This window comes from Arctopsyche grandis, chromosome 11, assembly GCF_051622035.1.
Source record: "Arctopsyche grandis isolate Sample6627 chromosome 11, ASM5162203v2, whole genome shotgun sequence".
NCBI classification, from domain to species: Eukaryota; Metazoa; Arthropoda; class Insecta; order Trichoptera; family Hydropsychidae; genus Arctopsyche; species Arctopsyche grandis.
This window is the reverse complement of record NC_135365.1, coordinates 19,831,741-19,857,991: the sequence shown is the minus strand read 5'-3', so window position 1 is coordinate 19,857,991 and position 26,251 is coordinate 19,831,741. Positions and strand designations below refer to the sequence as shown.

Below are 26,251 nucleotides of genomic sequence, written 5' to 3'. Positions count from 1 at the left end.
CGATGCCTGGTAATTTTAAGCTTATTTATAATTCACTGCTTCGTGATGAAGGTGTGTAAAGAACCATATTAATAAATTCATAGGTTTTCATAGGTATTGTAAGAATTTTTCAACATAAAATTAATCATGTTATATATAATAACAAACAGCTCGTCAACTCGCAGAATTTTGATGGTTTATTCAAATATTAAACTAAACCAATCAAAGCAAAATTGGAAATGGATCCAAAATTTCTTATATAGATATTTTACGAAAGATTTACCTTGAAAATCATTATAAAAATTGAAAGTAGTTTAGCCGGATTGAACTCGAATGCTTTAAGCATTTAAACAATCATACATTGTGAAATTTATATTTAAGTAGGCATGTTATTAAATTTTGTGCGTTGAAGCGAATGTTATTAATATTCATAAATTTGCAACCCAAGTGGAATGGTTCCTTTGATCGATTGCTTACAGTTAATGATTTTTTATTTAGTTAGGTATAATATTTCTTATGAGAATTAACATACCTAACGGATTTAAAAACAAGTCCTCTATATAGGTAAAACAAGAATTTCCATAATAAAATTATCAGCTGATCTCCTATCAAATATTATTCTCATTTTTAATGTGTTTACGTTTGAAAGGCAACACTCACGTAAATCAATCCCTGGCGGAAGCGAACCAGTTCAAAATTTATAAGGTAGTCTACGTCCAATCAGAAGTAGTGAATTTTTAAGTTATCCTCATAAAATTTTACGACCATTTGAGATAAATGTCGAATGTGGTTTATTCTTACTCGTCGTCTCTCTTCCACGTGAGATCGAATACATTTTTCAGTGGAATCAACTTGATTAAAATCAACTAAATGGTAATACTATAAAGAGTGTAATAAATAGACCGTTTGAGAATATGTAAGTACCTCGTTATAGGATATTGATGTTTAGTTGGGTCTATATAAATGAATCGATTTAGAATCTGTTTATCGGCCATGTTTATAAATCTCTAAAAGTGAATCATCACTCAAGCGGCGCTTTCTAATCGAGAGGGCAAATTAAAATTTCAAATGGCCAGACACGGGTGCACGAGATAAAATTGCATATTCAGCCATTTAAAACATCTGCAATAAATTACGCCCAATTACTCGGGCGCATACGAATTAAATTAATCCTCATCCCCTCGCCCGAAGTCGAAATTCGAGCCACGAAACGTGTTAAGTCATTCAAATCCCTGAATAATCGGTCGAAATTAGAGGCAATATCTTACGGGGAGTTTTTTCCCGGTCGGTGGCCTTCTCCCGCAAATTTTCCCTGGAAAATTCGGCAGGGGGACGCTGTTCTAATATTAGAAGTGGGATGAGATGTATGTGTGTAGGTACGTGTGCAGGATAGGAAGCCTCCATAATTTATTTACCCCAACGGCAGTCCCCGGATAAATGTTGCTAGGAAACTAATAATTTTCAACATACGTTGGCTACGCCCCTGCTCGCAGGGCCGCAGGAGGTTGTTTCGTTCCGGGGGTGAAATTCGGTTTCCGACTAGAAAATGCAAATTTCATCCCCGGCTGCACCGCCTGGGGCAAAACCTCCCCATCGAGTCGAGTAATCTAAATTATACCGGCGTATATAATAATTTATTATCTTATGTATGGCCCCGCCGTATATCTGTCGCTGCTGGAGATGCAATTTTAGGGAGCGGGATGGGCGTGCCTTTTTCATATTTCTCGCTCAGGGGAAAGAAAGGGCTAATTAAATTAAACAATCAATATTGCACTCGCAGTCAGACGCTCCCACATGCATATGAAATGAAACTAAATTTCACTATACAAATTTATATATGTAGAGTGGGTTGTTGATATTAATGTGAATCACTTCTAGAATGAATTATTAAATTACAAACAATACCTACTAGACAAATGTAGAATATATTTTAATAACACAATAGTATTATACGACATGATTAATGCCATAGAAAGTGTTTTTCAGTTGCAAGACTATTTGTGTTACTAAAGCAATTAATTACACATATTTTATTGGCAACAAATTAAATGGTCAGAGTTTTAATCAATTTTTGGTCGAAATAAAAATCAAAAGTAATGAATGGTGATGTACCGAGATGCGAATGACAAAATTGACCAGTTATACTAATCGTCAACGTTGCAGCAGTAACAACACTATCGCCAACTGAAAAAAATGATTGACCATCTTTCAGAATAATGATGACCATTCAATATAAATTATGACCGTCTAATATTTATTTTATCATTCTATTATCATATCATTTGATATAAATTCTGACCAATGTTATATTAATTCTAACCAACATTTTGACCCCAAACATAGAGCCAATTTAATTTCAATCGTAACAATATTTGCTTAATCTATAATGATTCATTAATATTATATGAAATAAAATTTACGTAATAGGTAGGTATATGTAAATCCAAATTTTAATTGAAGAAATTTCCTTATAACAATTAATGAGACTTTGTATATATCAAAATTTGATTAACATTTTGAATATGTTGTATCTACCAATAAATAATAACATACACATATGTAAATAATGCAATTAATTAACTAATATCACACAGATGATCCAGAGTTCACATATATATTTTTTTAATTAAATATAGACTTACCAAAAAGAAAACTTCATGGAAAGTATATGACGAGGATTTGCATAAGCTGAATAATTCTAACTTATCGTTATTTCTTACGTATTATGAAGATATTGGCGTTGGGGAATACGTCCGTATTGAACATTGCACTCTACGTGGACGACAATGTAATTTTTGATGGCCCCGAGGCAGGCAATAAACAGTTCAAAAACATGTCAACATTATCTAAATAGCGTGTTTTACGACCAAGTTGCCTTTTAAATTGACGCGGTGATTTTCAACAGTGTATGTACATATATAAAGGCGAGTATACTCACACATGCGAATCATCGCGGTGTGACTCAATATACAAAGTGACAGCAGTCACGACAATCAGTCAAATCAGCAAATGTGGGTCACAGGCGCATCGATTCGCATAATTACCAACTTGGAAAGTAAATGAATGAAATTCGTATTAATGTTAAAACGTCGTGAGGAGGAGACGGTGTGACCTTTTTGATAGTGGATCCCTTGATGGTGGCGAAAGGGCGCTAGAGAACCGTTCCTAGTAGGTGTACACGGCCGTGTAACGTTTTAAGGCAACATAAACATGCGTAAAGGAGTAATTCCGTATAACTTTATCGCCATTTCGTGTAGCTTTTAGTTGCAATTTCATACGAGCGTCGCCCTCGCACCTACGCCTTGCGAAGCGATAGTGCCGTCTCGCTCGCTCGCACGCAGTTCACACCGCGAGAGTGCGAGCGAGACAGACGGACGTCGATTAAGCGTCAATTATTTCGCTTAAGTAAACTCGAAGGAATTAGGCAAATGTAAAGGTACCGGATAATCGCCTTCTTGTCGCTGGAATACTCGTTTCAACCCGCAAAACTGGGTGGGCGATCCGCACACAAAGCGAAAATTTAATTATCTTCCACACAATGAGATTTTTCTCCGTCATTATTATTAAAATGTTTACCGCACGAATATGAAAACAAAATCTAAATAAATTTTGCCAATTATAATGGAAGTGAAATATTAAAAAAAAAATTGCTTTAATGTATGAAGAAAAGACAGTAAAATCATTGAAGAAAAAATGTATGTTTAAAAAACATGGTTTAAATAAAAAATGATTCTACGTGAATGAGACGAGTGTCTAAAAGTGGGCACAGTATGTGAAAGAATGTTAAAAGCTGAAGTGGTAGAAAGTATGCAAGGTACAAAAGAGGTGCTCCAGTGATACCAAAGAGGATAAAGACAAAAGTAACTGAAGATTTTGGACATTGTAAAGGTAAAAACTAGTGTGAAATATAATACAATGGTTGAAAGGTGTGCATGGTGGGTTGTAGACGCTTACAATTGACAGTATATGCTAAAAATTTTGTTTGTTTAGGTAATATTTTGCTTATTGGAATGTCTGGAGAGTATTTTGATATCTCTGGAAAAATTCGGTTAATAAGAAATGAAGAAGAAAATAAAGATGGTGCATGATACGTGTATTCATTTTTGTAAGTTGAATTTTTAAAATAAAATCGACAAATCCTATTGAATTAAAAATTTAAAACGAATAACTACGGTACAATACAACGGCATTAATAAATGAGAAGGTCGAGATATTGAATTTCGAGTCGTTAGCATTGATTTCCATTCCAATATTTGCTGATCGGCTCAAAATGCACCACATCGTTCACTAACGGATGTAATTCGATTTACAAAAATTTAATCAAATAAAGTGCTAAAATGAATATTGAAATTTTAAAAGCAAATATAAACCTAATAAGATATTAAAATATAGATTATATTTCAATATATGTACATAAAAGTATGTATTAATATTTAAGTATGTAGTAGTATAATGATAGTCAATTTTCATAACATCGTTCGTTGAAATGAACGAAATTGAATATGGTATCGTAAGCGATTCACAAGTGTATCGACAGTGCCTACAAGAAGTTTAGCCGTTTACGACGGCGAAAACTAGCTTATTTTTTTCGCATAAAACGCGCCAAAAGAAGAAAAAAATACAGAGAGAGAGAGGAGAGAAAGCATCGTGGTGTCATTTCCCCGATGTCAGCCCCCTCGTAACCGGCCACTCCAGGGCCCCGAATCCAGCGGGGCAATTGCAAATTTGCGGTACAATTTATGATCATGCCAGTCTCATATTATTTTGGGTACACGAGACGGCCTTAAATGGCCGCATTGGCGTTTCGGCCTTCCGAAGGGAAAAACGACGCAACGCAGCCGCCGGAAAATCTGATCCCTAATCCTTTGTATCGAAGGATTACAATCCTGGTGGGGCGGCTCTATACATATACTCGTTCGGAAACTGAGAAGGAGAGGGTGTACGAAGCTAGGGGAGGCATACCGGGGGTATGGCGAGCTCTTGTAAAGGATGTTTTCACACCCACTGAGGTAATATACATACATTACTGATAAAATGGGGCTAGAGGTTCTATCTGGACGCAGCTACCCCATAATCGGGGAAAAGCTATACGATTATTTGTAAAGGGGTTTTGTCCTAAAAACTATAGGCGACGCTTATCCTAGCGGCTTATTGAAAACAACGCGAAGCAGTCGAATTTAGATTCTTTTTATGCCGTTGTGAACAGTGTCGATAAAATCATATCGATTTGTTCTACGACACCAGCATTTTACATATAAAAGCTTTCATTATTGAAATTCGGCGAAAGTTCCTAGAGAGAACTGCGTCGACCAAACTGCTCAATAGAAGTAAACTCAAAATATAGCATCTGCAATATAAATAATACAAAAGAACTTATTATTATCCAAAACAACTAGGATGGTATAAAAGCTCGCATACACATTTACTTCTAGTGCGCATATGGGTCTTCGAGACAAAATGGACGTCGGATAAAACGATACATCGGGGAGTCCTAGAGCAAATTGTATATTGCAACTACCCCCAGCGGGGTGTGAACTGATAGAGCCATATATACTAATTCTGTACGCCAAAATAATAATAATAATAGTAGAAGAGAAATATTTACTAAATAAATAAAAAAGTCCGAGTATGTATGTATGTATGTAACTGTAATTTTATGAATATTTATTAGGCACGCGTGAATTTATTTATCTTCTAAATCGAACGTTACAAAATTTTTTTAATGTCGCTAAACGACCGAGTGTTTATTATTGAGTCGTCTGTTGGATTTGAGCGCCGATTTTAATTTATTGAGTAACTTTCTATATATCGAAAGAGTCGAAGAAAGTTCACCCGACCTTATTTAGTTCGACAATATTTCATTTTGAACTTTTTATTGGACAAAATCGAAAGTTATAAATATACACAAACAAACATTGCTAAATAGGAATCTAATAGTAAAAAAAATTGGTTTAATTTATCGTTTTATATACGTACGAGAGTACTCTTTTTTACGAAATTCTTGAAACGTCCGAATGCACGCGTATTATAATGAAGCGTTTGCCTAATTTTCCGCATTTTTATTTTATTATGTTAATGTGAACTTCAACGGCTGACTTACCTACCAACTTTTTGAATTATGTTCGAATATTTTCGTGTTGAATTTAAATTGTTAAATTTATTACAGGAATTTGTCTGAGCTGTCGAGTTAAATGAGCGCACACCGGGGGAGACGAGCGAAGAAAAACTCTTTCGTTGGTTAAAGAGTTTTCTCCGTGGAAATTATTAAAGGTATATATTTTCCCGTTGGGTCATTAAGATACGAAATGTGCTGGAAAAACTTTTTCCAGTATTCAGACGAGGCGATCAGCCCTTTTTCCTTAACTGGTTATACGTGACTCGTCGGCTGCTTCACTTCGCCCATACAAATCTCTTTACAAACACTCGCTCACAACCTGGGGCGAGCCTCGCACAGAAGTCCCCACATCTACATTCTGCTACTTGCTTCGGACATAGATCTTTCAGTGGATGATAACCAATGGTACGGGAACCAATAGTACATACAAAATCAAAAGCATATCATATTGCCAAGTTAAGAAAAATCCACACAAAAACGTGAATCCTGTCTACAGCCCGACGACTATAGATTTAGGTCGTAAAGCATTTTATGAACCCAATTTCATTGAATTGAACTGATACATACATTAAAAAATTTTGAAAAATTATTATGCAGGATAATGGGGTGTAGACCCCTGAACCTGTTTAGTGGTGGTGGGGTAGGCGAGTATTCTACCCTCGTCTCACGGTTATGTGTACCCCTATTTATTCGGCTGTTATTGGCACTTCTTCAATGTCAGACGCACCCTGCTCGTTGTTAGCCATTTCGACCCCCGGGGTTCAGTACCCCGTCTCGCCCTACCCCCTTTCTTTCCATCCCAACAACCCCTCTCTCCGACCTTATACAGTTTCTAAAACTTTCTCAAAAGCAGTGCCCACAACGACGACGTGAAACTCGTTTATACAGTTCATAAATTAAATACACACATACACAAGTCCACCATGCGTTTACATTTACTGGATAGGTACTTGTATAATTTGAAATAGAAAAAATAAAACCCGCTTTATGCGGTTGAAAAATTATCATTTTAATATTCCGTTCTGTGTATTCAAGGTTAAAAATTCGTCTCTCCCTACATATTTGCGGTTGAATTATAATTTCAACTTTTTGCATGCAAGTCTAGTTAGGATGTTAGATACATAAAATTTAAATAGAAAAACAAACATTACAAAAAACCTCCCGAAAGAAAAGAACACTGCTTTATATGATAAAATAAAACAAACTTAATTCTCAAAAATCTAATAATAGCACAATTTACTCAATATAATGTATCTAATTGTATTATAAAATAAAACAAATAAAAATAGTTGCATATTTGAAATTAACTATGTATTTGTAAAAAGTATGAAAACGATCGGATAAGATATAAGAGATATAAAAAAGTCGTCTTAATGTGAAACGTAAAGGAGGTTTGTAAAAATACGTAACATTTACTTGGTGTCTAGTTTGTAGTATAGTAAATAATTTAATTAAATAAAAAATAAATAATATGTGTAAGTACATACATACATATATAGCGAAGGCTATTAAAACTAATTTAAATTTTTTGTATTTTTCAGAAAAACTACATACACAACATAATGTCAATATCCAGGATGCTGACAAAATAACCATTCCAAAGAGGACTTGACCATTAATTAAAATAAAAAACAGCAACACTCAAAATTATTATGAATCATCCAGCTTCCAAATAAAATATTATGCTCATTTTATTTTCATTTTTTATGTGAAAATATACAAAACAGCACAACCGCTGTACGAAATGATAGTCGAAATACACAAATTTTTAACAAAAATGCATATTTTTTTCACCCATTCCACAAGTACGTATATATCAGCACATTCTTATCGAATATATGTATGCGAAAGAGGCAGTGTAGAGATCGCGGAACATCCAGATGTTCCGTAAAAATTATATGGGACAGTTAACGCAATAGCGGGCTTCTGGCTAAGGACGCGCGAGGATCGCGCCAGACGCTCGTCGGAAAAGCTCGCGGGAAAAGCGTCTCTAATCTGATGGGGCGTCGACTGGAATTTTCCGAGCTTCGGACGACGCCCTTTACGCCCTTCTGGATTTATCCGGCCCGACTGTAGTAATATTGATCCGGAAAGCCGGCCCGAGTTTAGCCCCGTATACGCCGAGCAGACATTACTTCAAATGCGCATGAACGCCGCTTTCGCGTTTTAACACCCCCTCCCAGTCACCTACCCTTCCCGACACAAAAGAAAACCTCACACCGACGAGAACCGCAAAATAAATAAAAAAATATTTTTTCGCTATAAAACTTAATTATAATCGAGTGCAAATCGGCAATGATCGAGCCGAGTGGGGTTGGAGGGCTCGTTCAATTTCGGTTACTTTCAAGGGACGTAAAAGCGACCCACGGAATAGTTTAGCGTTTTAACGCGGCAGTAAAAGTTATACTTGGTATTAAGCCATTAACGTAGTAGACATCACATAAACCTGATTTACGACGCACTTCGCACTGCTTGTACAACCAAAACCAGTACATATGTGAGAAAATCGAAATTGCTATTGTCCTTACAATCTATATTACATAAAAAAATGTCGGCATTTATTAACATTGTAACACTATAGAAGGGTTTGGTCGGTTCGTACTAAATAGGCAGCATCAAATTTAAGGGTAGGCAATGACGATGAAAATTTCAGTAAAAATACAATCATTTCAAGAAACAACGTTCAAAGAGCAATTTAAGAAAATTGAATTCGAAGAAAATTATCAAATTTCCCCGCTGGATTAAGACTATTTTAATTAATCGAAAAATTCCTATTCCAAGTTCAGACGGCATTTCGCAATATCTGATGATTTTAAAATGCAAAACGACCATGCTCAGAATTTTTAATGTAATTTTATACCAAAACGATTGAATCTATGTAGTATGTATGCATGTAGAGGAGAAAATCAATTTCCACGTTTTTCTTCCGAATGCGAAGAAAACGTTGATTAACCAACATGGGACAGTTTCCTTGTCGTATTCTACGGGTCGCGTATATAGGAAACGATCGCCCTTCGGTCCTTCGCCCTTCCTTTTATAAAATTCCAAAGCCAACGTAGCGAAAAAAAATCCCACATTTCCTCTCGCACCCGCAATTCAGGATTTATGTAAAAGATCCGTTGGACGACAGGTCCGAAGATTGAATTTTTGCAAAAATCGATCGACCCCTGCTGAGATTTGAAGATATTGCGGCCACCTATGCGTATTTTGTGCGCGCGCATGTCACATTCAAGTCCGGTTAAAGTCACTGAAAAATGAATGATGAGACCACTTCTAATGAAAAGATAATAGGATGCATTCTTGAACTCACTTACGCATTCGAGTGCATAGCACAAATATAATAAATTAATTTTCACAAGCACTCTACTATCTCGAACCGACGAAAGATAGTAAGCCGCATGAATTATAAAAAAAAGTATTTCGTACATTTCTCAAGTATGTGAGAGTTTATATGTATGTGTGTTATTGAAATGACTTTTTAGTGAGTCATAAAAACAACTACAAACTCGATGCGAATTAAATGAATTATAAACGTGCAAAAAATGTGTCCGTCGATTGATCGTCTCGAAAGTAAAAATAATTCGTTATTGCCGTGAAAGATTGAATATATTGTTATTGCCTCATTGAACAGAGGAAAATTGCATGTATAATTGCGTGTGTCGCATTTAGCGATTATTTACAATCAATTAATTTTTGCTAAAACAAAATGGCAGACGGGTAAATTTAAATAAAATAATAATAACATAAATGTCAGAATTGCACAGAAAAAAATGCTTATGCAAAATTACGGTTTTTTTATCATCCACAAGACCGATATGCATACCGACTGCATGCATTTTGAAAACGTAAATCAGAATTTATTAACAATTTATTCAAATCAAATATAACAATCTGTGTAAAGCCATATAAAAGATCTAAATCACCTGAGTGAAACACACTTGATACTAAATTCAAATACAAAGTAATATATTCCTCAATTTACTAGTTGGACTTACTCGTAGAACACATATGTTTGCGCTTCGTATGGAAAAATAATAAATCGCCGCTCAATATTGGGTCTAGGGGAAGGAAAAAAGCAGAAAAACGGTAAATATGACAATTGTACAGACAAATGTGTGCCACAGAGCAATTTCCATAACAGAACTGTGTCCCCCGAACTGAAATGTGGAGTTTATTTCGGTCTATAGTGTTATTGCTGCCTATTGAGATTATTTTTCTAGTCTCTACATACATATGTATGTATGCTTACACAGCTGACGACAAACGGAAGCTATACGTTGAATATTTGCATTTGTTCAAGAATGAATACGTGGTGAATATTATTCATCGTTTAGATAATTAATACTTATAACAAGATACGAAACATGCACGACATTGCCCAATCATTAATTAATAATTGGAATATGATAAAACTACAATAAAAGTATTATAAGATGTTATCGCGTCCTGTTTAATCTTTGACTTATTTTATTTAATATAATTACTATATTAATGAGAAACTTTGTCTTTTTGCAAGTATGTTTATACGTACATATATACATGCATATATGTATACTTACATATTGTAAGAAAGATGAAATATTAACGGCAATGAATCACTCAAAAGCTGGCGGTTGATTCATTTAAAATTCCCCCAACATCAACAAGCCAATTAAAAGAAACTGATAACGCTTAAAATTTGTTTCATACATAGTCCGATTACAATTAACGGATTTCCACACTCAAATACCATCGGATCAACGTTACAAAAAACATTAACAATAAGCTCATATTTGATGCCGTGTAAATCCCGTATGCATAACGATTCTCACGAACGACTTGAATTGCACAAATGACGATTTGTACATAATGAAAGATGGCCCATTGTTTATTTAAATGACGATCGAATGTCAGATATGCAGTCAACAGAATCAGTCGTGAATCAATCAAAAGTTCTCATCGCAATTCAATATCACTACACGTGTACTTAGTATGTACCTACACATGTATCTATAATGTATTTAAGGACCACATTTAAGATTTTGTATCGGAAAGATTTACGTCTGAATACATCAAATAAACAAAAGCAGTCGTTCTTTGTAATTAAAGTGTGTGTGTATGTTTCGTCGGAGTGCGTTTGTGACCCATCAGACGAGATAAACGATGGAAGTTCAGTTCAGTGATCCCAGACTCGCGGGGAAGCGATCCATTTATTCGCGCGGCACGTCTTCTACAAAATTTAACACTCACTCGTACATGTGAGAGTGAGCGGTAAACAAAACAATTTTACAGAACTGTGACGCATCATTATGATTAAAAAAATAATATCGGCAAAAATCAAACCGTATAAAATTCGCGTAACGCTCTCCGCCATATAAATTAGCAATTCGTATACGAAAGATATTCACCGTGAGACAGCTTGAAAGCGGAGAAACTACGAACACAGACATTTTCATTCAAGAGTGCGTAGTGCAGGAGTTAACGTTTACAGAATTTCCCAATTGATTATACGTTTGAATCGTCTATAAAACAGTAGGTAGATAGGTAATTGCATTAGTTTTACTATCAGTCTGGAACAGACTCGCCTCAGTGTAATCCACGCTTGTTATTTAACCAATGTATGTACGTTGATTTGACAGAAATTATCAATACAGTTTCGAAATGATAAATTTACTAGAAAAATATAAATACACAATATCGAAAATGTCTATAATTATGAGAAAAGCATTACATACAATATTTATCTAAAAATAAATTTAAAATTTACGCTTCGAATATAATAAATGTTAATTAACTATATTAGAGTATATTGTCTATATTACATAAACTACAGGTGCAGTTTTATCAAATCTCACTCAACATATATTTTTAATGCATTGTAATCGGTGCTCTCATCCAGTTGGCTTCCAGAAATTTTGTTCATAATTAAAAAAGTCTAGTAAAAATCTTCATAAGTCTGTTGTTAATTTATTGTCTTCATAAATACTTTCCGATGAGTCTTTCATTCAAATTCACATACATTCGAAAAAAAATTCATGCAGCATGTTTTTTTTTATAAGTGCTCAATACTAACAAAATTTGAAATGAATATATTATTAATAATGTAATTATGTATTAAATCATACATATGATAACTTGTCCCTTATAGCACAAAGTGAAAAAAAATATATGTCAAAATGACCCCGATATATTAAAATATGTCTTTGGACACACTTGGCGGGTTCATTGATTGGATTTTTAGCTTACGAACAAGTAAACAAATAAACAAATAGGATTTCAATATTATTTATTCCATATGATACTAGTATAATGTATATAGTTCACCGCAGAAAGTTTTAGTGGAATGTAAAACATGTGATGTGTAAAACGGTGGGCCGGGACGCACCGCTCAACTCGCGAACAACTTGGTTGAGGGCGACCAGACCAATGCATGCAGGTAGATGGGACATTCCACACTCGTCAACTTGTTTGTCGCACACATTTCCATACATTTTTTCGTGTCGCACAACAAGTCAGCCGACAAAGTTGCACGGTGCGGCCCGGCCCTAATGGTACATATGGATTAGTGGTTAGCATATTATGCTTTCGATCAGAATGGTCACGGGTTAGAGTTTCACTAGAGTCCCGCTACTGGCCAGACCTTGGTTTGTGACTCCAGGTCGATCGTTTATTATCGGAGTTTGCCAATTTTTTTCTTATTTTCATTGAAAGGGTTCCTGTAAAATTGACATCTCTTGCTAGCCTAGCTAATGTATATGGATTTTATTATATCTGTAAAGTGCACTCGTCGCTTTGGAGCGATCTGTAAAGGCTTGTTCTATTAAATAAAAATATAAAAATAAAATATATATGAAAAAGAAAATTTGTATGTCAGAGTATGATTTGTAAACACTCACTCATATGTAATTCAATATTGATATTTTTCGGCATGTGTATAGACAAATGTTACCCTTTTTATGAAATATTAAACAATTCATACCAAGTAGGTATAAATTTAGAATTCGACAAATGAAACCTTTCCATGTGAAACTGACCAACCCCTGGAGTGGAAAAAAACGAGGGTTGACAACGGCTGACAAGTTGCGATCCGTGAAAGATTTCAATAACATATTAAAACCGACAAAAGGAAAATAATCGAAGGGAGTCACGTATACTTTTTTGGCAAATCCTACTGCGAATTTACGATGTGGGCGAACGCGTCACGACGCGTCACGGTGCTGTTTATCATTCGGTCCGCATCTCGCGCTGTTATGGCGGCACTTAAACTTTTATTGCCCTCAAGGTCGCGGCTTTTACGGCCATTTTTAGGACATAAAATTTCTAGCTTATGCATTTTTGTTTGGAAGACTCGCACGCGGTCACACCGAGCCACAATACATACAATGAGAAGTCGAATGCTACTACTTTTATTAGGATGCGCTACTACTCTGTGGCCGTCATCGGCACTTTCGGCTATAATTTGTCCAGATGGTGTGTTATATTGCTTGTAAAAACTAGTTGTATATGCGTATAATTGTATATGTCTACCTAGGCGTGTGTATGTATAGTGCGCAGTAACATCGCGATAGACTCGTTTTTATGTGTCACGCCACTTGATTTTACGATATTGTGATAGGTAACATCGCTGTGATATGTACCTTGGCGAATTTGCGTACACATAAAATGCACTCGCATGTGCGAGATTGACTATTTGACGATGGACAATTGTTTCAGAAGTGCAAAAGCATTTTCGACCCAACAAAATATACAAGCAGACAATGAAACGCTTGATCGTTATTGACCTCTAATTTTTTTTACATACTACTGATAGCCAACTGAAATACGCACTGATGTGTATTTATATTTATTTTATCATTTTTTTATACCAAAAATAATAGCAATGGATTATTAATTATCGCATTAATTTTTATGTTCAAAATATTAATTTTTATGTCAAATATTTACATACAATAAATTTTACTCAAAACCATTTCAAGTGAAAATTTCTAGTTATGAAGTATAATATATCATCATCATCATTCTCTACAGCCATACACCATCCACTGCTGAATGAAGGCCTCTCCAAAACGCTTCTACTCATCTCTGTTTTGTGCACATCTCATCCATCTCACCCCACACATTTTCTTAATTTCTTCCACCCATTTTCGCTACGGTTTTCCTTTTACCCCTTTGAATTCTCTCAGGTACCATTCTATCACTTCCTTTTCCACTTTTCGTCCATTTTTCTAGCCACGTGGCTCGCCCATTGCCATTTCAAACTATTCCATCTATCGTACTTTTTACCTACATATTCTGCTTCCTGTCTTCTTTCTCGTTATGCCAATCATACAGCGTTCCATACTTTCAGTACATTGCAATTTATGAAGCATATTGGCGTTCAATGTCCAAGTTTCACGTTCATACGTCATCACAAAGATTGGCGTTAGAGCGATGTTTTTGGTACCAAAATGGTTCACTATTGTCAACCATGCTGGCAAAACATATTGATCGAAAATCTTTTTCCTCAGGCTACGTGGCATTTTTTATTTAAAAACGGCTTTCATTCCTCCAGATGCACTCCATTCTAATTTCATACGCCTTTTATTTCTTATTCCTTATTATCGGACATTATTTGCCCTATGTAAATATAAATAATTATCGAATGCATACATTAATCAACAATATGATATACTTATATGTATATGTATGTACAAAAATATTTATAATAAAATTTATTGGTATTTTCCTACTGGGAATACATATTTATGGGCATATGTAAATAATTGCGTCAAATTTGCTCATTCCAAATATACATACGAGTGGATATTTGTTATTGATCATTTCAATAATAATTCCATAATTCAATATCGAGCAATCGTAACATATCAATTCGTATTAGGTAAAATGGTTATCATATGAGAAAATAGAACAATAGGTGAGTGATAAAAATTTATGGGCACGTTTAATGAAGGAAAAGAAAGCTCTCGGAGAGCCGATCAATTCTCATTCGGATACTATTTGAATAGCAAGTTTGAGAAACGCTGAATCAATTAAATCTTCAACTCGGGTTAAAATTAATCCCATAAAAGGAATAAAAATAGAATGTAAGTTATGAGGGGAGGAGACTTCGAGTTTGGGTACCTACATATATGAAAAATAAATGTAAAAGGAGAAAAAAAACCCAAGTGTTTTATTACATCCTCGACCACGGGAACGGGAAACTATGTGGGCTTGTATTTCAGAGAGCGCTCAGGTAACGCATTTCTTTTTTGTAAGAAGGCAACATTAAAAAGATTGAATGTCCGAGCAGAGAGAGAAAATGCTACATACATTCTCAGCGTACATAATTTGTTTAGTCTGGACACTCAACTTACACAAGTACGTACGTCGCATTTTATATGAGGAATGTAAGGGACTTCTACTTGGTCTGTCGTATGGTCGTTTTATTTTATTCATCCCGATTGGACCCGAGGGAAATATGTATGCTTCAATGCGAGGTGTTTCGTTCTTTATTTAATATACATACATACATACATGTAATATTTTTACGATTCATTATTGGGTTTACATTATAATACAAGACGAGGAAACAATTCAATGCGCGATTAAAGCCATTAAGCAGACAGTAAAACAAAAGCTTAATGAAAAACATAAAAAACGTTGGGTATAAATGTAAATGGAGCTGTAAAAACGAATGGCTTTTCAAGTGCATGTGTAAAAACTGCAATAAACATACCTGTATATCATTGGACACGTTTCGATTTAAAGTTATGTAATATTTTATATGGGGATTAATAGACCAATCATATTAAAGGAAATAAAATAAAAGGTAAAATTTATATTGTCTCTTTCTAACGTCCACATCCATCTTTGTCTAACGTTCTACCAATCAAAATGTACATAAACGTGAATATATAACAATGGACTGTTTGTCTATTTGAAGTGCATAGTTTTAGATATTTCAAAGCAATTTAGAAAGGGCACTTAAAATTAAATTTAAAAAGGTTAATTTAAAACTCGGAGCTTACGGGGGACGCTGTCGCGGTAGATTACGTTTACGTTGAATATAAATATTATAATATTATACAGGCGGTCGTCCGAAAAGTGGGGAAATTTCCCAGGAAGACTTCGTTGGACCAAATATGGCCGCCGCCGTCCTGAATAAACATATGTAATATGTATGGGAATTAACGAAGCGGAGGCTGTTTGTCGGGTTTGCACAACAACGGCCCAACGGACCGGACAAAGGGCCCAACGAGGGATGGGCCCAACCAGTCGCCGAGGGTTCATTATAAAAAACCTAAAAAAGAGAAGTAAATCTGAAAGATAAAGGTGTTTTTTTCGATGGGCACTAGTAAAATTTTATCACTAAAATAAAAAAGGTTCATGGGTGATCGATTGTTACGATAAAAGTAAAAATTTTAATGCACCGCACCTAAGTAACGTTGAGAAGAAAAGTGCTTACGGTTAAAATTTTACATTAGATATAGGTACCTACTACCTATGTACATAGCTACCTATATCTAGGCAACGCAAAATGGGTTGAGCAAACAAGAAAAGGGTGAGGTAACTAAAAGAGAAAGCTCCTGGGAATAAAGGGCCACGTTTATTCCAAAGCATTGCACAAGCTTTGTTATCCTGAAGTTTCGCCATATACACGGATTCTACAATGCCTATTTTTTTTTACTTTTATTTACTCTTGCATACATTTCGGAGAAAGCTACGATCACAAAAGCTTCTCAGAAAAATAACAAGAATTTGCGCAATAATTTATATTGAAACAACTTGGCCGGAAATACCGCTAAAATATTCCAAGGATCAAAAAAGAAGGAGCGAATTTGATTACTTTTTGCCGTTTAATGTCAAAGAATGATTCATGTGGAGTTTGGTATTTTTGTGTTATAATCAAGAACATAACTTCTCAATATCGACCCACACCATGTGTGGGAGGTCTTTCGAATATTATTATATAAAAAAAAATACGAAATTATTTGAAAATGGCCGTAGACATTATTTATCTTATACAAAGTGACAATAAAACCCATAACAATTATTATTATTAAATTTAGGGATACGATTGCCCATAGTAGCTGTTGTTATGAAACATTCAAAAGCCAAACAAGCATTGATTATTCATATATTTAAATTATTTGAAACCAGATATGCGATAAAATGAATTATTTCAGATAAAAAAAAATGAGATTTTTTTCATACAATCCATATTATTTTTAAAATTGACATATGATTTCACAAAGTTTGGGGATTTTTTTGTTTTAGTTTAGTTATTATTTCCGGGAGGTGAGTTCATTTCTAATTGGCCTTTTGGCCAAAGAAAAAATAAATCACCGAGCATGTAACAACATCCATAGTCATAGAATGCGCAAATTCGTAACACGTAAGTCGAATAATTATACCTCATAAATATTTAAACATTCAAACGCGGTTTTTCACGACTAAAAAATCAGGTTTAGATTAGAATAAAAAATAAATGAACACACACATAATTTATGTTACGCCCGAGAGATTCTCCCTTCAATCCTTTTTGCTGGGAGGTGTTTTTCTTTATCTGGCGAGTTTTAACATATTACCCACCACATACATACATACGTATGCAATCCGAGGGCAGTGAGGCTGGCGCTCCTCCTGAGATCGCGTGAATTATGTAAGAACCAACATCTCCGAAGCCGACATTATTTATGTTAATGGTCCTTCGACCAATCCATTGTTCGGTCGCACCACCGAACCACATAGTACCCGAATGAATTCTCTTCTCAGCGACTAGGGTGAATAACTTCTAGTCGTGTTGAACTTATGTACCAAAGCACAGCATAACCACAATCACAACAAACGTCATGACCTTTTGGAAAATTAATTCACATTCCAATGCAAGAGGCATACCACTCCTATTCCTCTACTTATACTTCTATCTACTTAAAAATAGCCCTTGAAAAAAATCGAACGGTTTTACTAAAGAAATTAGCACGATCATTAAACATTGTCTTGTAAAAAAAATTTACGGTAAAAAGGGTTCAATATAGCAATACAATAAGGTGAGATTATATTGACGTATTTCAAAAGAACGACAATTGAAAGAAAAGGCAGTCTTCTCACAATACATACGTAAGTAGGTACTTACAAATACGACTCAAGTCAAATGGCTATTTTAGTATATGTTCATACTGTAAATTAAATATAAGAAAAAAAATGTCCTTAAAAGCATTAACGGTCAATGGTACAGTGACCTGCAGACTTGAAAGACTAAGCATGATATCATTCAGAAGAAATATGTATTTTTATATATTCTAATTGTATGATTCTCAACATGTAAGATTTTAAAAGTATCGTTTTATGTTTATCGTCTTTTTACAAACACATTTTAAATGTGAGGACATTGAGGAATCGCAATAGAAAGTTTAGAAAGTTTCGTTGGCGAATTGTGCAAAAACCTTGCTTATTCAACGTAAAAGGGTAAAACAGTAAATACAAAAGAATTCCAAATGAAAAAAATGTCTACCCTTCAATAACAACTACTGACAGAAAGCGTGCTAAATTTTAACTTTCTCTAGCATACAATGAACATAACTTAAATATAGCATCATGTACACATACATAGTTGATGTACCCATAATAAAATCGTGGATTTATTATGCATAATTTTCATGTATTGATATTTTTATATTCCCATTGTGACGTATAGTTATATATGTAATATAAAAAAAAATTAAAAATCTTGATATTATTATTTACACGAGTCAATATGTCCCGAGAGCAAAAGGTGGGCACTACTTGTGGTGTGAAAGTGTACCAATACGATGTTTCAAAATAAACAGCAGCATTTAAATGTTTATAAACAAGCACTGCAACGCGCAAGCACATATGATTACATTATCGTCGACATTGTTGATATAACAACGCACACTACCGCCAGTTATAACTGGATAATTTCAATTTTTACAACGGCACACGTGTAAGTGAATTCGCGATGACAGACGATTGACGCTTTGAGAGCCGCTGGTTATTATGAATACATACATAAATGGTTAATGCAAACGTGGCTGCAGTCGCCGACATCACTTTAAAATGTAAATTTTATGCCAGAGCCTACTATATAGATATGTACGTAGACGTACATATGCTTATAATGGTTGTCTACACATCATTCTTAATGATAAATCATAAAAATCAATAGAAATATATATTTTTTTTAATTTATGATTTTTTTCACGAATTAAGTCTCCAATAAATCGAGTCAAATGAATGGGATGCTTGTTAAAGAACGTTAGAATTGCATAACGGATGTCAATGCAATTGGTTCAATGTAAAATTTTATTACTGTAAATTGATAATAATCTTTCCCGTTTAATTTTATAGATGAATAGATTTAATAGCGTTATTAAATAATAAGTACTTTATAATAAGTAGCATGATCAATAGTACGTAATTACCAGTCATTGATTAGCAGGGGGTTGAAAAAATATTAAATATTATAATTTAACATTAAAGTATGTAGGTTCTAATTCAATATTCAAACTAGTGATAAATTTTGGAATTAAAAAAATTGTTTTACATAAAATGGTGGTGCAAAAGCATCAGCTTACGACTCCCGTCAGGAATTGATCTCAGGTGATTATTTATATTTAGTATACTTAGTATTAGTCAACACCCGTGAATCGCACGAATATTATTTCATTGTAAACAATCTTTGACCAAGATGACGGATAAGAAGCATCAGATGAGTCTCGCATGTTTACGATCGCCTTTATAGATCGCTTCTTTGGCTACTTGAAAGCGCGCCATTCCATGTATCCGATCGTCTATTTTGTCTATCCGACATCTTGCGCTTTTCTCGCAACGACGCGACGGTCGAAACGACCGGTAATTACCAAACACGAGTTTCCGATCTAACGAAACATCCTCTCCGTATTACCATTGCCATTACCGCGCCATTATGCACGCGAGAGTGGGCAATAAAAGCAGTGAGCAGCAGAGTGGACCGATCCGACGCACCTGTATCCCCTTCCTCCGTTGAAATCGGACTTAAAACTATCTTATCAACTATTAGATAATAAAAGTTCATAAGTACCGTTGAATTCACCGCACACCACGCGGTCGAATGGGCTCATCCAGTCTGAAAAGTGGAAATCTGTTATCAATTAGGCAGTTTGGTTCATTTCTAACGACATTTTCAATCACCGACTCCGCATATTTAATCATCGATACAATAATTAAAAAAGCTCGCATAATCAGCATTTCAGCGCAATTCGTCGATAATAGTCGTCGCAAAACTGCGAAAGCTGCACAAAGTTGTGCGACGTAAAAGCTCCGGCGGCTGCGTTCACTTTATGGCCTATACCCGTCTCGTCTTATCAAGTCCGCCCGATACAGTAACGCTATAAACTTGTACTGTTATAAAATTGTATAAACTGTTATTAACGAATAAAAAATATTATCGTTATAATTATAATCACCGACACGTTAGTTAAAATGATTCATTATGCCATACTTTTAATAAAATATGAATTGCAAATGAATTACATGTAATTGCGCTTCGAAATATTAGATACGCGCGCAAACAATTAACAATGCAATCGAAGTTTAATAATATCCTACCGTAAAACAATAATCAAATTTATTATTCGACTCGATAATAAACAATTAACCTATATTTATCGATCGACAGTTAATTATTACAATGTGCGCAAGTATCAATTTTCATATAGCACGATAGAGCGGCGTAACAACTTTAAATTACAAATAAAATATTAATAGTCTCGTTAGGACGATTAATATTATATTTATGTATTTATTTACGGGCGTTTATTTAGCCGTTGACCCGTCTCAATAAAAGCCATCGACTTTATGCGTAATAAACCGATAAACGTAAGACGAGCGAAAGCGAAAACGCGCGCGGTTGCATCCTTAACGGCACGCGGCCATTTTGAACGGCCAGGGTGTATACACGTCTATAAAAATTACACAATAGACCATATAAAACGCAACTAGACACACGTATGATGAATACACATTCAACGATCCGGTTGATGACCGTTCCGAAGTCAATTTGGCACGCCTCCGCAAGCAACGTGCGTGCGCGACGACACACATAGGCAATTCGGCAAATTGAATATATCTAACGACCTATTATTATTATTATTCAGCATTACTTTGTTCGACGGAACGTGCGATATTATACGCGAAAAATGAATAATTAACGAGATAATTTATTTATCTAATCGTCCGATCGTTAAATTGTTAATTGGATCGTTATTGTTTATTGTTTTGCGGCGATATGGTAAAAGCGAGCACGTGTCGAGAGCGCACGTGCTGAACGTGCTTTCGTGAAAATGACACGTGTGCGCATGCGCATCGTGCCAGGGTGTGGCATGAGCCTCAATGTGTGTGTGTATACACAGAAGGGTTGGAAATTGATGCGCGAGCGCAGGCAGGCGAGATGCGCATGCGCAGGTGAGATTTGTTCGACAGCAATTGGATTCTGATTGGAATCTGTCGGTGACAGGTGACATATGAAGTGTCAAACGGTCGATTGCGGAATTGAATATGCGGAATTGTGTGTTCAATGTGGTGTGATACTGACCGGTGATGGACATCCAGGGGTAGCGGGGGATGTCGGGGAGCGGTTGCGGCGCAGCAGGCTGTTGAGAACAGGAGCCGAGAGGGTCGGAGGCGGAGGCGGCGGAGGCTGCAGCGGCTTGGTGGTAGAATTGCGCGGCGGCGGCCATCGAGGCGGAGGCGGCCGACACGGAGGCTGCCACCCCTCCCGCGCCCGCACCCCCATTCTGGTGGTGGCCCAGATAGTTGACGACGGAGTCGCCGGGGTAGCGGCACGACTTGTCGGGGTCGGTGGCGGCTGACAGGGATCCGGGGAATCCTCCGACGCCGACGCCGACCACCGGGGAAGCCCCGAACTGCTGGTGGTGCGGCACGTAAGGGTAGACGCGCGGGGGCTGAGCCGGGGAGCCGCCGCCGCGGGGGGGCGAAGCCGCCAGCTCGAGCGCGCCGCCGAAGAGCGGCTGTTGGTACTTCGGCAGCATGCTGTCGATTATGAACTTGGAGCTCATAACGCGGCGAGCCGGCCCATGCCAGTGAGCTGAGACGACTCGGAGAACCCGCCGAGAGCGCGAGCCCCCCGCGCCCCCAGCCCCTCCGCCCCGCTGCGGCCCGTGGCCCAATCGCAAGCGCATACGGAGGCCCGCCCACCGACTCCCCCTGCCGCTCGGCCTCCCCCGCCTCTCCCCTCCGCCGTGGACCGCCACCCGCCCCCGTATTCCGCGATGCGTGTTCCCGCCGTATGCACGCGCCTCTCCGAACCAAATCGCCTTTTATTATTTTACTCCATCCATCCATCCATGATTACACTATCGGCTCGATTCAAGGTCGACATTGTATATAGCCAGCAGCATAGCTCGGACGTTAAGCTTCTGCTTACCGTCAAGAAGGTGCCGGGTTCTATCCCTGAATGAAAATGAATTTTTCAGAGTATGCTGTTGGTCAGACCTGGATTTGTGACTCCAGGTTGATCGTTTCCTATCAGAGTTTGCCAATTTTCTCTGATTTCATTGTTGAAACGGTTCCCGGAAAGAAAAATTGGCTAAAAATCCTTCCTACCTACTATGTCACCACTATTTGAAAAATTTGATTGATGTACAATAAAAATTTATGTACAATTCATAGATGTCTCGTTAATTTGCGAGTTTTTTCAGTGTCTCGCAATTCAACGACTTATAATAAAAATGCTGTATTTGTATTTGGCCAGGAAGGCGCATTGGGATTTACCTGTAAGGCCTTCCTGGTATATATGTAAAATAAAAAAAAAAATATATCAGAATGGTGCAAACACGACTCCATTATGTACTTATTTATTTATTTGGAAAATTTACAGTTTATTAAGTTACATAGATTGATAGTAAAAAAACATAATTATGTTAAATAAACCATTAATAATTTTCACATATAGGTAAAAAAAAGAAAAGCTCAAACATTTAAAATAAGAAACAAAAATGATAATAGAGTAAGATAGTTAGAGAGAACAAAAAGAAAAAAATAGAAATAACAGTATAATAAAATAAAAATATCAAAATAATAAGAATAATAATATGATAAAAATTATGAAATAATATAATATATAATAAAAAACAAAAAGACAAAATAAATACATCAAAATAAAAATTGATAATCACAATCGTAAATTTTCAATAAAATTAATCATCGAAAAACAAATTTGCAATAATCACTCTAGCTTGTATAGCATTAATATTAAATAAGTCAAACATAGAAATTGTTAAAATTAGTGTGTTGACGGTGGAGCTTGCACGCTAGATGAATGAGCTTCTTCCATAATTAGAAAAAGTATTAGGTATGTAAAGGAGCTCATTACATCTAGTCATTCTATTTGGCACACGCAATGATAGTCTGCTCAATAATTGAGGACAGTCGATCGAGCCGTTAAGGATGTTCAAAATTGTTGAGATGTCAGCTATGTATCTCCCTTCTTTTGACAAGTGGAAGTAGATGCTGACACCTACAAGCATCTTCATAGGAAGTATAGGATAATCCAAAACGGCTACTGATGTACCTCAAGAATCTCTTCTGAATGCGCTCCAATCTGTCTCTTGCACCAGAGTACTCTGAGTTCCAAACTTGGGATGCAAACTCAACAATACTTCTTACGTATGCACAATAAAGTATTTTGTATGATTTAATAGAAGTAAAGCATTTGGAGGACCGGATGACGAACCCGAGAGCCTTCGACGCTCGAGCTACAACATTGTCAATATGTTTACCAAAGGATAGATCAGAGTTTAAAAAGACTCCCAAATCCCTAATTTCCGATACCCTTGTGAGTCTATGTCCGTTGATTGAATGAGGAAAGTCAACTGGACATAGTTTTCTGGTGAAGGTTATGCAGGAGCATTTTGCTACATTAATTTCCAACTTATTTATGCTGCAATAAGCCTCTAGCCTGAACAAATCATCTTGTAGGGCCAAAGCATCATTTCGGTTGTCTATTCTCTTGAAAATCTTCATATCATCAGCAAATAATAGTACACTTGAATTCTGAAAACATTTTTCAATATCGAAGATGAAGATATTGAATCATAGAGGTCCCAAGAGGGAGCCTTGCGGAACACCAGAAGGAATATTCATCCATCAACATATATGTTCTAAGCCCGCTTTAAAAGTCACGGAATTTGACCCTTAAAGCCCTCAACATGAGGCCACCCCCCCCCCCCCCCGACGAATACAGTCCAAGAGACCCTTTCGTCGGAGAACGAGACGGTTGTTCATGAATATCGCACAAGAACAACTGCACATCACTGTTCTAATAAAAAAACCACACTGTACATAACCAAGTACAAAATTAACAACAACGCATGAACACATAAAGCGCGCATGCGGTAGGAAACAAAACCTGAGATGTACCGTGCGAATGCACGCACACCTCAAGTCAACATACATGTACGCATGATTATGCGTGCATAAGCACGCAAGCACACACACACACACACAAATAATATTAAAAAAATAATAATAATAATAAATCAACACATAAATGCTTTTGCAATTAAGTGGAGTAGTAGCATCCAGGGGAACACAGCTTCGCAAAGCATTCCGCGAACGATGCTTTACTCATTATTAGATCCCCATGATGTAGGGGGCCAATGAGAGAACCTCTGACGCTGTCCAGCAGAACCCTCCTCTCAGCCTCCATCCCAGGACAGGACCACAGAATATGATCTGTACCAACATATATGTAGCAATTGTATTATTTTATACCCGAATTGAAATTTGCATGTATAATTTGGAGTTCCCCCCCCCCCCGTTTTGTATGTAGGGTAGACCGAAGACAAGTTTAACATTCTGACTTTTTTTTTAATCTAATCTAATCTATATGTTACACCGAATCCGTGAAATTGTCTAATACACGCATTCGGCAAGAGAATTGCTGAATGCGTGAAAAATGCAGCATGTTGCCCAGTTCACGGATTCCGTAAATTCTTTGGCGAATGCGTGTATTCGCCTAGAATTTGTCTGCTCAAAGCATGGAGTCGGCAAATAGACAGCAGCTCTCCGGTGTTGTTTTTTAGAACTGGACAGCGTGGACAAGTGTCAAAGTGACAGCTGAATGAGGATGTTTAATTTACATATTATTATGTATAATATGACTACATACATATGTTTCGATCATCTCATATGACTTATACATAAATTAATGTCATTTTTATACATTTTGATCAATATTTTAACAGTGAAACATATGTATGTAGTCATATTATACATAATAATATGTAAATTAAACTAAATTAAACATCCTTATTCAGCTGTCACTTTGACACTTGGTTATAATATAACACGCTGTCCAGTTCACGCATTCGGCAAAGAATTTGCGGAATCCGTGAACTGGGCAACGTGCTTGCATTTTTCATGCATTCGGCAATTCTCTTGCCGAATGCTTGTAATAGACAATTTCATGGATTCGGTGTAACATTGTTACACCGAAGAGAATTCACACATTCGGCAAGAGAATTGCCGAATGCGTGAAAAATGCAAGCATGTTGCCCAGTTCACGGATTCCGTAAATTCTTTGGCGAATGCGTGTATTCGGCAAGAATTTGTCTGCTCAAAGCATGGAGTCGGCAAATAGACAGCAGCGCTCCGGTGTTGTTTTTTAGAACTGGACAGCGTGGACAAGTGTCAAAGTGACAGCTGAATGAGGATGTTTAATTTACATATTATTATGTATAATATGACTCCATACATTTATTTATTTATTTAATTTATTATTTTAAAATAATAACAACAATAAAATGACCAGTGTGACCTGACAGGTTGCCCCAAAGCGTCTCTTGCCGAATGCGTGTATTAGACAATTTCACGGATTCGGTGTAACATATATAAACGATGCGGTGCAAACGATCCACAAGCGCCAGACAGACTGAACCACAGATTAACGACACGTGTACCTTATGCGTGCGCACTGCTCGCACTTAGACTAAGCGAAATCTACCCGAAGTCCCAACATGCCTACCCTGTATCTATACGTTCTGTGCTTCTGATACTTAAGTTCTGAATTTTGCCTTATTAAACTCGCCAGAAAGATCCAACTCAATTTTAATAATTGCATCTGTGCACATCGAAAGGTTACTCGTCATCTGATGTGCAATCTATCATTCTTGAAGT

At 36.3% G+C, this 26,251-nt stretch overlaps 1 protein-coding gene across 2 annotated transcripts in view; it reads right to left on the bottom strand.

The window, feature by feature from the left end:
- Positions 1 to 22,184, bottom strand: part of abd-A (abdominal A) — a 37,533-nt gene extending 15,349 nt beyond the window's left edge. Inside the window, exons 1-2 of one of the 2 annotated variants that reach the window (XM_077440857.1) lie at positions 21,648 to 22,184; positions 20,136 to 20,195 (exon numbers count right to left, since the gene is read on the bottom strand). In XM_077440857.1, coding sequence (XP_077296983.1) covers positions 20,136 to 20,195; positions 21,648 to 22,131 — 544 coding nt within the window. In that variant the 5' untranslated portion in view covers positions 22,132 to 22,184. The remainder of the gene's footprint in view (positions 1 to 20,135; positions 20,196 to 21,647) is intronic. The other variant, XM_077440858.1, reaches the window with a different exon arrangement.
- Between the last annotated feature and the right edge of the window lie 4,067 nt (positions 22,185 to 26,251).